A 13,427-nucleotide genomic window follows, 5' to 3' on the forward strand; every position below is an offset into this window, starting at 1 on the left:
TGTATTGGGAGAAATATACATGAAAATGCATACAAATTTTTGCATATTTTTTTTTTAAATTGCAAACAGAGGACAGGAATGGTATAAATTGAATTTAAGACTGAAGAAATGGAAGAGAGAAGTGAAATTGACCTATTCCTCCTTCCCCAGCAAGCCAAAATAGATCTGGAATAAAATGCATGTGCTGGTTATGAAAAAGACAGAATTCAGTGTAAGGGTTTAAAAAAAACAAACAAGTTTTATTTCACTTCCCCAATCCATTCATAACCAAGACTTGAAATGCTTTCAATACATGAGTTTAAAAACAACAGTATTCCACAAAGGATACTAAATTGCACAATCGCAGTACAACATGTCAGTCAGTACAACAGTTGCACCCAACACATCAGAACATGGCAGCACTTTGTATACAAAACAAGAGAACTTGGGTGAATATATCTCATCATATATATATATGTATCTATATATATGTCACACAAGTCAAATACAGAATTTTGAACTCCCAATGAATCTCACAATTAGATATATGGAAATGAGACACTGAAATGGTCTGTTTACAGCGATATTATATGTGGCTTCTAGAGATTGCTTAACAAAAAGAGCCTACACAGCTAGATATTTCTAGCATTGGATGAGAATCATCAGAGCTGTACTCGGGGTGGGAGCGGACAAGGCAAGAGACATACAAAGAGAGAAAAGACACCCCCCTTGGAGTTACACATTATTAACGAAACTTCAGCAGCGGGAAAAGGACAACAGGTCTGTTGTTGCTGAGATGTCCCTCTTTCAATTCCAGACAATAAAATCACTTCTCACTGGAAGTACAAGGGGAAAAAACCCTCAAGCCCTATCCCTTCACTTCCATAACAGCAAAAGCTGTTTTGACTCAGCTATCATCTCTAATCTAGCGGTCCATGCAGGAAATGCCCCAGCTTCATATACACAGCGTTCACACCAGTTACCCACCTTGGAACAAAGGTTGTGGTTCCAGTTTCCATTTAGCTCAGTGCTTCTCTCCCCTACATCCACAGAGTCCAAATTCAACAGCACAATGCGGGGGGTGGGGTCTAAGATTCACAGTAGCACTTTTGTACAAGAGCCCTGAAGGATTGAAGTATAAATGCCACATGACGATATGCATAGAAAAAGATTAACATGGTTCTGCAGTCTTCACTAGGTGGACAGATGAATAGTGTTTCCCTCAATGTGGCCTTAACAGCCGTTTAGCAGTCAGGAAGAAACCCAGGCAAAAGCCACCGTAAAACACAGGCCGATTGTCCAAGAGAGTCGATTCTCACTTGTCCTATCTGCAAAGGGAGAAAATTACACTACTGCGGGGTTTTGCTCACTGGGTAGCAACCAAGGTGAAGCAACAAGCAGCCACACCTGGAATGTTATTGCTCAACATGCTTCTTGAATGCTTTCAACTGTATCCACCAATCAGAAGCCAGCTTGTGGTGGAAGATCCACACCAACTTTTCACCATAGGCAAAACAGAGGAAAACTTTAACAAGCAAAAGGAGGAAGAGGAGGAGGAGGAAACAGCCTCACCGCAGGCATTGTGGACATTCAAGTCAGCAGAGGCCCTTCCAGATGTGGGAATCTTTACTCACTGGATCAATACATTCAAAAACGAAGATGTGGCAGAATAAGTATACAGCAGACGTAGCCACTGAGGAGCCCTGCAGGTGTTAGGCTGCAACTCCCATCATTTTGGACCACTTGCCATGGTGACAGCTGACATGGATGAGAGCTGGAGTCCAACATTTGCAAGGCAACATGTTGGCTACCTGTTATCAAGGTGCATTTTTAGCTTTGAAGCCTACATTTTTTTTAAACAAACACAAAGTTACTGAGGATGATATGGCAAAAGGACCGAATGCAATTGGAATGTGTTAATGTGGTATTTGCTAAATTAAGGTCATGTATCACTTACTGGATGCCTTCAAATACCATTGCATTAGAGAAGGCCCATCTGAGATACAGCAAGTGCAGGGTCATAGCATAGTCCATCCCATTAGGCACTGGCATCAAAAGCCTTGTTTGGAACCCAAAAATGTTGGTTGCATCATGGGCCGGATGGCAGCAGAAGAGGCAGGAGGTGGACCACAGAAAATTTTGCCCTCTCTGCCAAACGCCGCTTTCTTCTTTTCAATGCTGCGAGTTAGAAAATACCACAATCCAAAAGGAAGAAAAGAGTATATTTTCCTTTCTTGGGTGTCAAATCTTTTAAACCTCATGTTTGGTAGGAAAGATTACACTGCAGACATAATAAACTGCAGTGTTAAGAAAGGTACATACGGAGTGGTTATACAGCTACATTTAATATGCCATCCTAGAAGTTCTGTATCTGCCCTGCCCTTTAAGGTTCCATCAAGGGTAGCCAGCATGGAACTACAACTCCCATCAGCCCCTGGTCACATGGCCAATAGTAGAAGATGATGATGAGTATTTAAGTCCAAAACATCAGGGTATGTCATGCTGGCTAACCTTGGCTTTGGGGATGACATTGAAAAAGAACTACAGGCAGTTACTTTCACATGGCACAGAGTTGGCACACTCTGGTAGTTAGCAAGTGATAGTTCCTAGGCCAAACTGAGCCTCTTTCAGGGGGTACCACCTCCCCTCCCCAAATGTCAACTCTGCCCTGCCTCAGAAATTCCCAGAATGGCTTGAAATGATGGGGTGGCCTCCAAGGGAGATCAAGTAACCCACCCAATAAGCTTTGAGTGGGGATTTGAACTCAGATGTCCCTGGTCTAAGGCCAACCCAGCCTTCCCCCAACATAAAGCCCTCCAGATATTGCTGGACTACAACGCCCAACACCTCTGACCGTTGGCAATACTGGCTGGGGCTGATGGGAGTTGTAGTCCAACAAAAGGCTGACAGGGATAGACTTGAGAGTCTCAGAATCTGAAGTGGAGAGATGCCAAGGCTCAGATAAAATACTTAAACCTGACTCTGGAACACATTAAGGGTCTGAGGACACCTAGTCACTTTAAAGCTCACTCAACCCAAAAGGGCTGCATGTTATGCAAAAACATGACCAGCTAAGATGTGAGAATTAAATAAAAATTGCTTTGCAACAGGAAAAAAGGTGGCTCCCTGAGAGGCAGCATTAATCTTATTCTCTTGCAGAATGGCTTTTCTAGGGAGAAGTTCCTGACAAGTTCTCGTAAAGGTCCTGAGATGGGGACGAAGGGATTTTCCCTTCTTTGTCAAATCTAGAACGGCTGGTGCTTATCCTGGAAAGGTGCTCATGTGCACAATGGGGAGAAATTTTGAGAAGCTGCTTCTCTCATAACTTCAAGGTGTGACAAGCAGTTTTGCTTCAGAACCTGCTGCAGCAGGGGGTGGTTAGCCACTGGAAATGCGGTGGGGCAAGATCCCTGTATCGGTTTTCATTTATTCTTTGCAGAAACTCACTCTGGCTAATCAAAGCTCATTGATTCTACTAACCAGAATCAAGCAAATGGCAAAGAATGAAACAAAACGAAACACGAAAAAGAAAGAAATCTATCCCAAAACCTGCTCCCTGGCACCCTCTCCTGGACTCAAAGGAAACTGCAGGGACTTGAAAACCGAATCTGCAGAAGTTTAGTGACTTTTACCTTCTGGAAAATACCGAAGCAATGCACTGCAATTTTCAACAAGGCAACCGAGGATGCATTGACAGAAAAGACTAAACTTTCTCAATAGACCTACAACTCACAAACTTCTTCAGTGTAAGCCAAAAGAGCAGAAATGGTTTACAAGTGAGTAATGTGGATGCACCCCAATAGCCATATAGAAAGAACAGGTTTACCAAGGAATAATAAGCTATTGTTAGGTCAGGATTCTTAGACTTCGGTGCACCAGTGCCCATAGCTGGCTCTTTGAAAATAGTGGAAGAGTGCATCCGATGGCATGTTCACACAACCTAGCCACATCTGGGCTCATTCAACACCACAAACTGGTGTCAAAGCAACCTTGTGAACGTTGGTCAAGTACTGAAAATGCAACTCACTGAATCCTCTGAACAATCGTTGCAACCCAGATACTTTGGTGAGATACAGAATCACAACCCCCAAGACCACAGCACTGGCAAGAATCACACAAAGACATTGACTCATCGTTGGTGTTGTTTTAAAAAATGGCGAACAGGTTGTTGGAGTTCCATAAACGCTGCAACAACTGGCTCCGAGCAATCTTCTCAAAATCAGAAGCTGAAGAGGCTTGCTACCCTGAAGATTTACCACCTCTGCTGATAATCTTTCATTTAACAAAAACTTGAGCAGCTGGAGAGAGTCTGCATTGCATTGGCAACTTCCTTCTGTGGGCTTCGCTTTGATCACACCTAGACTCCAAAAGGATCACGCTCAAAGCCCAGCCAGATATGCTGCTGCGTACACCAGGATGTTCTCTCCCCTTGACCATTCAGGAAAGCAGATCTATCAGACCATTTGAAAGTAGTGGGCTTTCAAATTGCTTTCCCTTGCCGGTCAAGCCTCGTGTATTATTTTTATCGGGGTCCAGTCCTTTCCTTTGGCCTCAGAACGCAACATTCAATCGCTTTCAAATGGAGCAGCTACCAGGCAAACAGAAAACACCTAGCAAAACATTACTTGCTGGATCAGAGCAACCTGCATCAAAAGATACTGCAGGAAAGAACTTGTAAAAACTGTAAAGGTGGTGGGGATCTAGGCCTTCTGTTCCAGCCTAACACAGAATCACTGACCCAACCACCCATTTCCTGCCCATCTTCTTAAATACAACCCCCCATCAGGAAGATTTGCATCTGGCCTCCCGGCCTACAGAACTCCTGGTATTCACTTTAGGGGTCTTCTAGAGTAATAATTGGAACTAGGGTGTCTATCTTCCCTCCCACCCACCCCTTTCTGCATCCCTTGCACACGCACACACCCATCTTTTATGCTCTGTAAACTTTCGATGCTAAAAGAAAAAATTCATCAGCAGAAAGCAGAGAGGGGAGAGGCTATCCCCAGAGCTCAGCCTTCCTCCTTTACGAGCACACTAGACTCTCCCGTGCTGACTTGCACTCTGCCTCATACCCAGAAGATTCCCCCAAAAGGTCTCCATTCAGTCACAGTCCGGGTGAAAAAGGCATATGGGGAGGTGGCAGCAGAAGAGGGCGAGCAGCTTTGATTGCTGAGCTCCTACGTCTATAACGGGCTGCGCGATGCAGCTCTACGTGGTTAGAAGACGATCATGCAGGTTTAACGCAGTGTCAGTTGGGTATAGTTTTTGCTTTTTTGAAAAGCCCATCTTTTATGTTGCAGGTAGTCTCAGAGACAGGCTTTTTTCCACCCTTGCATCCCCACTGGCTTCTTCTCTATTAGTTCCTGAATGCAGGAGGCAGGTCGCGGTGCTATTCTGCAGCCATTTGTTCGATGTGATCGCTAAGCAGCTTGTACTGCTCTGTAAGCAAGAGAAACAAATTATGCAATATACACACGCAGATACATACACGTACATGTATGCAAAATTAGCTCAGCATATAATCAAAATACAAAAGACAAACAACTATAGGCAAACATCTTTTGGCAGAGCATCCCCAAGAAAGATACACTCTTCATTTTCCTTGTGGGTTTAAGACCCATGTGCAACTGAAGCAAATAACAATGAGGGTGTGATTCAGGTGGCATTCACAACGCAGCTTATTCCGTTTTTCCAGTATTTCCCTTGTTTGTTAATTTCCGCATTATATTTTAGCTTTCACACAATGTAAAAGCTACTTCTGGAAATGTAGCACAAATTTAGAGTTCATTTCTGTGTTATTTGCAAATTGATGTTTTGGGGTGACGTCTATAGCCTATTTCTGTTTTGCAAAGAATCCCTCACATTTTGCAGCCCTTCTAGGTCCTCTTCTCCCCGCAACCCCCTAAGGCACAGCAAGTGGCCTGAACTTGGAGTTGCTCTCATTTTCTTCCACCACCACCCATTTGACCCCTGGGAGGTGATCCTTGCAGAAGGAATCCCACCAGCAATTTCACACCCATAGTCCTACCTTCATCCAGGTTCCCAATCACTGCCTGCTTCTTCAAGAAGTCGTTGCAAAGCTTCTTGTTCAGCCCAAAAGCCAACATGTTGTGAGTGAAAGTACTGCAGCAGGGAGAGGAAATGGGGTGGGGGAGAAAGGGGTATGGCCTTTTGTTAGGACACGTGCTTTGTCCACAGAAGGTCCCTGTTGCAATTCCTGGCAGCATCTCCAGTTACAAAGTTCAGGTCACAGAAGGTGATGGAAAAGACTCTCTCTCTAAGGCCCCTGCAGAGCTGCGGCTGCCAATCAGAGACTTGATGGATAAATAGCCCGACTTTGTATGAAGCAGCTTCCTATGTGTCTGCTAAGTTTCCTTGGGCATAAGCTGCCTATTCCTTTTAAAACTGATTAAACAACAACAATAATAATACTGAAGCCCCCTTCATGCACACTTTGTATGCAGGTAGGGCCATCACAAGCGAAAAGCAGCTGTGGAGGTGTGCTGCCCCCCCCTTTGCAAAAGTTGCATGGCTCCTTCCCTGCCTCCCCCCACCATCCAGATATCCACACATTAGGCTTGTGGTTTGTATTGCTGCTTCCTTGTTTGTATGATAGAGTTTTCCATGACTGCTAATTATGCTTTGAAGGTTTCTATAAATCTTGCCCTAGGACTCACGGGTGAAGAGGTTGCAAATTACTGGATATAAAGAAATGTAATTTGATATGTTATACGAAATTCTCTCTCTCTCGTGCATCATGCAGGATAGATTTCTAAAGGTCATCTATTGTGATCATCATTGTAATTTACATTTTTATTTTAAGCATAGTAAGTATTAAAAGCTTTTATCATGTGTTTTTTGCTGCTCTGAACTCCTTTGGGAGGAAGGCAAACAAACAAACAAATAAACGCGCTTTTGCAGAAGCAGGCCAGTTTCATTCTTGCTTACCCCAACTGTCCAAAGGTGATATTTTCATTAAACCGCAGACTATCGTCTCGCTCCTCTTGGGTCATGTGACACCATTTCTCCCTGAAAACATATGGACAGATCCTGTAACCAGGAAAATGAACACACAAACACACACACACACACACACACACAACCTGCCAAAACCTTAGGGACTGATGGGAGCAGGGAAGGATGCAGGGAATGTCAGTAACACGCTCTTGACACACTCCCCTGTTCCGTATTGGTTAGTGTGATGAAGTGAAGGAGTGGGCCATATGCCAGATGTTGGTATGCCAGTTTTGTTATATGGGCCGCCTGTTGCCAACTTCAGATTATATATTAGAGCAGCTTTTATCACGGAAGCTGGGCCAAAGCTGGAATCATTCTGAAGTTTCCATTTTGCTTATGTGCTTGCATCTCTGTTTCATTTAGGTTCTTCTTCTTCCAAAGGGTTGTATGTAACAGCCATCTTACTCAGAGTAGATCCACTGAAATTAATGGACATGACTAACTTAATCAATTTCAGTGGGTCTATTCTTAGTAGAATGTACTTGGATACAACCTAAAATCTCCAAATGCACACCTTTCTCTTGGTCGTTGAATCTGTGACCATCATTGCCACTCTACATCCAACCTTAGAATCTACATTCAATTTGGTCAGTATCTCCAAAGGAGGTAGGCAAACATATAGCAAGGGATGTGAAGTGGGCGGGGGCAGAAGGTAAACATGTAAAACCTGAATGTTTTCCTAAAAGCCTGTTCGAACGCCACCTGTATTTCTAATAACCTCATCAAAAAATTGAGCTATCATCTAAGTTTCGCACCCTTCGTATGGGTTACTGTTCATTACAGACCTACAAGGCAGACTACCCCAACCCCATTTCACAGATGAGGCAACTGAGGCTTTGAAAAAGCATCAAAGGCCGCAAAACAGGAGCAGAGCAGCGACTGGATTCAGAAAAAGGTCACCCAGGCTTATATTCTGCCACACTGGTATACCATTTTCAGACAAGAATAAAATTGTTTAGAGGCAGAGAAACATGGAACAGCCACACAACACAAAACTAAGGTGTTCTGAGCCAATTTCATTATATTCACAAAGCAAGCAATTTTGCTTAACACGGGTGCACTGTTTGGTGAACTTTCCAACAATGCAATAACAGAGGGTTCTTAACTTTGCAATCATCTGCTTCCCAGCCTCTACAATGTATAGTTATCAGTAATATGCTAAGGAAGTGCTGGAGATGTACCTAACAGCACATTTACAATGATCCATGGGTTTTTCTAACCCTTGAAACTCAGTAATATTCTAAGTCACTACTACTTCTGGTAGCAGGCAGTTCCAGAGGACTGAGAAGATAAGGCCCTGAGTTTGTTTTATACATGTGAATGTCTCATTTTTAGGGTATGACCCTCCCTGCCCAGTTCAGTAAAGGCACACAGCCGTCTCCTCTCCTGCCCACCATCTGCTTGCAACACTAAATTAGTGCAATTATTTATCTTTATAGTCAGGCAGTCCTCACAGCACCTTCTCTGATCTTTTCCCTTCTTCTGTCAATACTTTGCTTTGGGGATGCAGCAGTCAGAACTCTATGTGTCCTTAATTTATTTGCTTTTATTGCATTTATATCTCACCCTTAAGGCTGCAAAGCAGTGACTGGCTGAAGGTCACCTAGCAGGCTTCATAGCCGAGTGGGGATTTGAACCCTGGTCCCCCAGGTGCTAGTCCAACACGCTAACCAATATGCCACACCAGCTCTCTTGCATGTCTCTCCCTTAATGAAAAGTTCCTGCTGGTTTGGTCCTAGTAGGTCTATTCATGCACACTTAAACCAACACGGCTCCTTAAGCTCTGGGTGCACAGCTAATGTGGGAGTTTCAAACATGGCAATCTCTCTTATGTAACTGCTGACCTTCCATTCTAGATTTCCACTTATGCATCCTTAAAAAGAATCAAGGGAATGCATGCCTCCAGGTTAATGCAAAAATTCTCACTGAACCCTTTGGGGTAAGTATGTGTTAAGAGTGATCAAGAATGGGGGATGCTGAAAGTTGAGCTACATTTTCAGCAAAATCACATGGTAAACTTTTTGGGGGGGTGTTGGGGGGGAAGGAGTGGCATTTCTTAACACCCCCAATCGAAACAAAAATAAAAAAGTGGTCTGGAGAAAACTAGTCCATCAAGCCTATTCTGGTCTAGAATCGCATTCTAAATGCAGGGGTTCTTTTTGAGCAGGGAAGTGTTAGAAAACACCATCTCCCAGACCTGACAGGGGCACAATGTAAGGAGGTTGATTTCACCACAGATCAGCCCTCGGATGCTTGTCCTTTTAGGGAAAATAGGATGTTGGCTGAAGCCGACCATATGTCAAGAGGAGGAAAAGGGGAGGCAGGGAAATACAGGAAGAAGGAAGTCAATGGGAGGAGAAGCAGTAGCAGCAGCAGCAAATAAAAGGAAAACAAGAGAAATTAAAAAGGCGGAGTCATGCTGGATATGAAGACAGAGTGGCAGAGGGATTTCTTGGCAGGCAATTCAAGAGTGTATCCCTGAATCAATCCTCACAGGAAACAGATGTGCCAAGGGTCAAGGTTGAGGCAGAGGACATTCTTTGGCTTAGCCAAGGCAAGTCTCCTAGCTGGTCATCCATTCACAGGGGTCAAGGAGTATCAGCTGACTCACAGGGGCCTTTCAGGGCACAGTGGCTTCTTTGGTTGCTTCCTCACCTTGCAATTCCCCAGGTTGTTTGCCAGAGCAAGGCAAAGGTGCACAGGAGAAATCCCTGCCTGTCATCTCTCAGGCCAACAGTTCCACTTTCAGATGACCCATTGACTGAGCATTTGTCCTAATTTGCTTGCAGGGCATTTACATGTCTTCCTTTTAATTGTTTTTTGAAGTGGGTTTGTCTGTGGCCTTCCAAATGTTTCTGAACTCCAACTGGCTACTCTTGCTGGGGCTGATGGGAGTCGTTGTTCAGCAACATCTGGAAGGCTATAGGTTCCCCACACCTGTGCTAGGGAGGCAGAGCACTTTAATCCACTTTAATTGCACAAACCTACATTTCCTGAATGCTCTTGAATCCTTCCCCCCAAATAGGGACAGCTTGGAGGCACCCAAGAGGTCTGCATCAAGAACAAATCTGGTGGCGCTGTCCTGTGAGACCATGGCAAGTGTGCATATGCACAGTGACCATTTACCATTTGGAACAGCTGCTCCAGATGCATGTAAAGCAAACCACCACCCCTATCTCAATCAGGCTCCGCACAAAAAACCACCAAATGGTATGGTATGAAACGGGCAAAATTAAGCACGACAATAACAAATGAGAGAGGGGCAGAAACAACACAGAAAGCAGGTACTTAAATCCAGATGATCAAAGAGGAATGGACAGGGAAGGAAAGAGAAGAGATTCTCAAGCAGCAGCAGCATTCCACAGAGGCATCGAAAGCAGGAGGAAATCAAAGCAAGGGGGAAGGTCAAAGTAGAACGTTTACATCTAAAACTTCTCAGAGACTGGAAGGGGCCCCTGTGTCCAAAAACTTACCACAGCTGCTGACACAGAAAATGGCGAGAGAAAAACAGACTCACTTAAGCAGTTCACTGTGCCCAGAGGCTTTTCTCAAACTGCTTTATACGGCATTGATACAGAAGCTGTGCATCATAATCAAGCAATGTATAAGATATTGGCAGCATGGCAAAATCTGGCTGGGAGACAGAAGGTAGACTGATTTTTTTTATTTTTAAAGAGACTCAAAAAGTGGTTTGTGGTAGGCTCCCACTGCTTCTGAATGGGTTCAGCATCCATATTAGATTTTGTCCTGCTGTTGTCAACAGAATTTCAGCAGGCCTCTAAAACACTTGCAAAACCTGTGCACTGGTGCAGGCACTGAAATGAACAAGGAACCGCTTTGGTGTGCTTAGAGATATACCTTGGAAAGCAGGCTTTCCCCAACCTGTGACCCTCCAGATGTGTCTGAACTATAACTCCCAGCAAGCCCAGCAGGGATGGTCAATGGTGAAGGAGGATGAAAGCAATAGTCCAACAGTATCTTGGAGGGCACCAGGTTGGGGAAGGGTACACTAGTGGGATTTGCAGCACTGGGCTGAATACTGTGCAACCACGGTGGCAAGTTTTGGACCCAAAATGAGCCTTTGGCATCAAAAGGTAAGAAAGTAAATGCGGACAGACACACCTCGTTTCCTCTTCCTCTCCAGCATTCCCTCTGGAGTGGCAGCAGAAAGGGTCAACAGAAGGTTACATGTTAAGATCATGCAAGAAGTATGGATGGAGAGAGAGAGGAAGTGTGAAAGAATTGACCAGAAAAAGAAAAGAAAAGATTAAAGACGTCAAGAAAGAGAAAGAGAGAAATTAGTTGTTTTCAACCTCCCCAACCCAACAAAGCAACATGAGAGCAGGAAGGGGGGAAAGGGAGTACTCTGCCCTTTCCTTAAGCTCTTGCCTGGCAGACTCCCCCTTGGATGTTGTTATCAAACTGCATTTGCTGGGTGGTTTCTGCTTCTCTAAAACCCTGGGGATGACTTCCAAGGGCCGGGGAAGAAAAGCTTCCTCCCTACAGAATATAAACCCAGTCCTACATCAAATTAGCAGAACCTAAAAAGCTCCATTGGCCTGCTTGACAAGTGGGAGAACAGCAAAAAAATAAACCATTTGTGTACCAAAAAAGGCAGTCCTTTTCAGCACTATGACCTATTCTCCTCCACCCCTCGTGTCCCCCACTTCCTTTCTCCTGTGAAAAAAAAAAAAAAAAGAAGAAGCTGTGAAGTCCTACCTAGTGGTGGGAGACCGTTTCCGCCTCTCACAGTGAACCGCATCGAAGAAAGCCGCATTCCAAAACCTCAGGGTATGCCTAGGGAACAGGGGAGGAAATGATATGCGTGCGTGTGTGTTGAGCCTGTATCAACTGCAGGGTATGTTTTTGTGAATGTGGCTAGGAGATGGGAAGGAATGGGGTGGTTTCTGCCAGAGAGGGCTGTGGCTGGGCCCGCTAGATGGCTCCCCTGCTTCAATGCCCTGCTCAGGAGTGCAGCTGGCTCAGGATAATAAGGTTATACCAGTGGTGGCTGGTGCTCACTGAGACAGGTGAGGCGGAAGGCAGGGAGGCAAACATTAGGTGGCGCCAGAACCAGTGAAAGGCAGAAACAACTCATTCTAGTTTAGGCCCCATCCTCCTCCTCTCTGCTGGGTTCTACAACTCCTAGGGGTTGAGGTCCCTTTGCCCCCCATAAAATATTTGAGGATGCTGGCCCCCCAAAAAAATTCATGGGCATTGCTATTCAAATGGTGTGCATCTTGTGATTATGTGGGGCGGGGCTTACCCAATATTTTATTCAAGTTGGCACCCCTGACAGACTAACAAATGGGGGAGCTGACAGGCTGCACCAGATTGGCTCTAAGTAAGAAGGCAGGCAGGTGGGGGTTGGCTGAGGACAGGCTGAGGTTGGTGGGGCAGTGCCCCAGTCACCCTATTGAACCAGCCTCCACTTGCTCTTACCAGATGGGCTGTTGCTTCAGGTGCATGTACAGGTAGATCTTCTCTCCTGTTTTTTCTTCCTCCTCCTCAGGACTGTAGAGGGAAACTGCAAAGGGGAGATATTTGATATTTAGGGGGGTGGGGTGTCGATTTGTGCATACACATATACACAATCTTCAGATAAAGACCAGACAGTGCCTTAGATTCCTGCCAGGTATCCCAGCTCTCCAGAACCTGAAACACCTGTTTTCTATGAGCATTATAAACAGATTTTTAAACAACAACAGCATAGACCTATTATTATTGCTGCTTACCTGATTTGTGGATTCTCTCTCTTGGTTTGCCTTCATCATCCCTAGAAGCAAACACACAGGTACTATTCGGTTAAACGTAACATCAATTGGGGGGGGGAGTTTGGAAGCACTGCAAGTACAGTGGTGCCTCGCAAGACGAATGCCTCGCAAGACGAAAAACGCGCAAGACGAAATGGTTTTTCGGTTTTTGCGTTGCTTCGCAAGACGATTTTCCCTATGGGCTTGCTTCGCAAGACAAAAACGTCTTGCGAGTTTCTTCGCTTTTTTCTTAAAGCTGCTTGAAGAGGTGCAGTTGCGACGGACCGTGCTGCGCAAGACGAAAAACATCGCAAGACGAAAAGACTCGCGGAACGAATTAATTTCGTCTTGCGAGGCACCACTGTAGTTTGTTCTATGAATTGCTTAGAAGTATAGTCTCACTACTACACACATGGAGACGAGTTAGCCTGCTATGCAAGCCTTGCCCTAAAAGGGGGTGGGGTGGGTGACTTTAAATCAACCAGTTAATTAATAAAGTGGGAAAGGGCCGTAGCTCAGTGGCAGAGCATCTGCTCTGCGTGCACAAGGTCCCAGGTTCAATCCCCAGCCTCTCCAGGTAGGGCTAGGGGAGACACACAAACGCTGCGGTCTAAAATCCTGGACAGCCACTGCCAATCCGGCACAAGGCAGCTTCCTATGTTCCTGGGACCACCAAGA

The 13,427-nt window shown here is 45.0% G+C and overlaps 1 protein-coding gene across 5 annotated transcripts in view; it reads right to left on the reverse strand.

Moving 5' to 3' along the window:
- Positions 1 to 215: 215 nt before the first annotated feature.
- KIAA0513 overlaps positions 216 to 13,427 on the reverse strand; it is a 50,859-nt gene continuing 37,647 nt past the window's right edge. For 3 of the 5 annotated variants that reach the window (XM_083626343.1, XM_083626344.1, XM_083626345.1), the window contains exons 7-13: positions 12,732 to 12,772; positions 12,439 to 12,523; positions 11,716 to 11,793; positions 11,119 to 11,148; positions 6,928 to 7,008; positions 6,008 to 6,102; positions 4,109 to 5,418 (exon numbers count right to left, since the gene is read on the reverse strand). In XM_083626343.1, the coding sequence (XP_083482469.1) occupies positions 5,369 to 5,418; positions 6,008 to 6,102; positions 6,928 to 7,008; positions 11,119 to 11,148; positions 11,716 to 11,793; positions 12,439 to 12,523; positions 12,732 to 12,772 (460 nt within the window). In that variant the 3' untranslated portion in view covers positions 4,109 to 5,368. Of the gene's footprint in view, positions 5,419 to 6,007; positions 6,103 to 6,927; positions 7,009 to 11,118; positions 11,149 to 11,715; positions 11,794 to 12,438; positions 12,524 to 12,731; positions 12,773 to 13,427 lie in introns of all 5 variants that reach the window. The other 2 variants (XM_083626346.1, XM_083626347.1) reach the window with 1 other exon arrangement.

Source organism: Podarcis filfolensis (assembly GCF_964270895.1).
Source record: "Podarcis filfolensis genome assembly, chromosome: 8".
Classification (NCBI taxonomy): Eukaryota; Metazoa; Chordata; class Lepidosauria; order Squamata; family Lacertidae; genus Podarcis; species Podarcis filfolensis.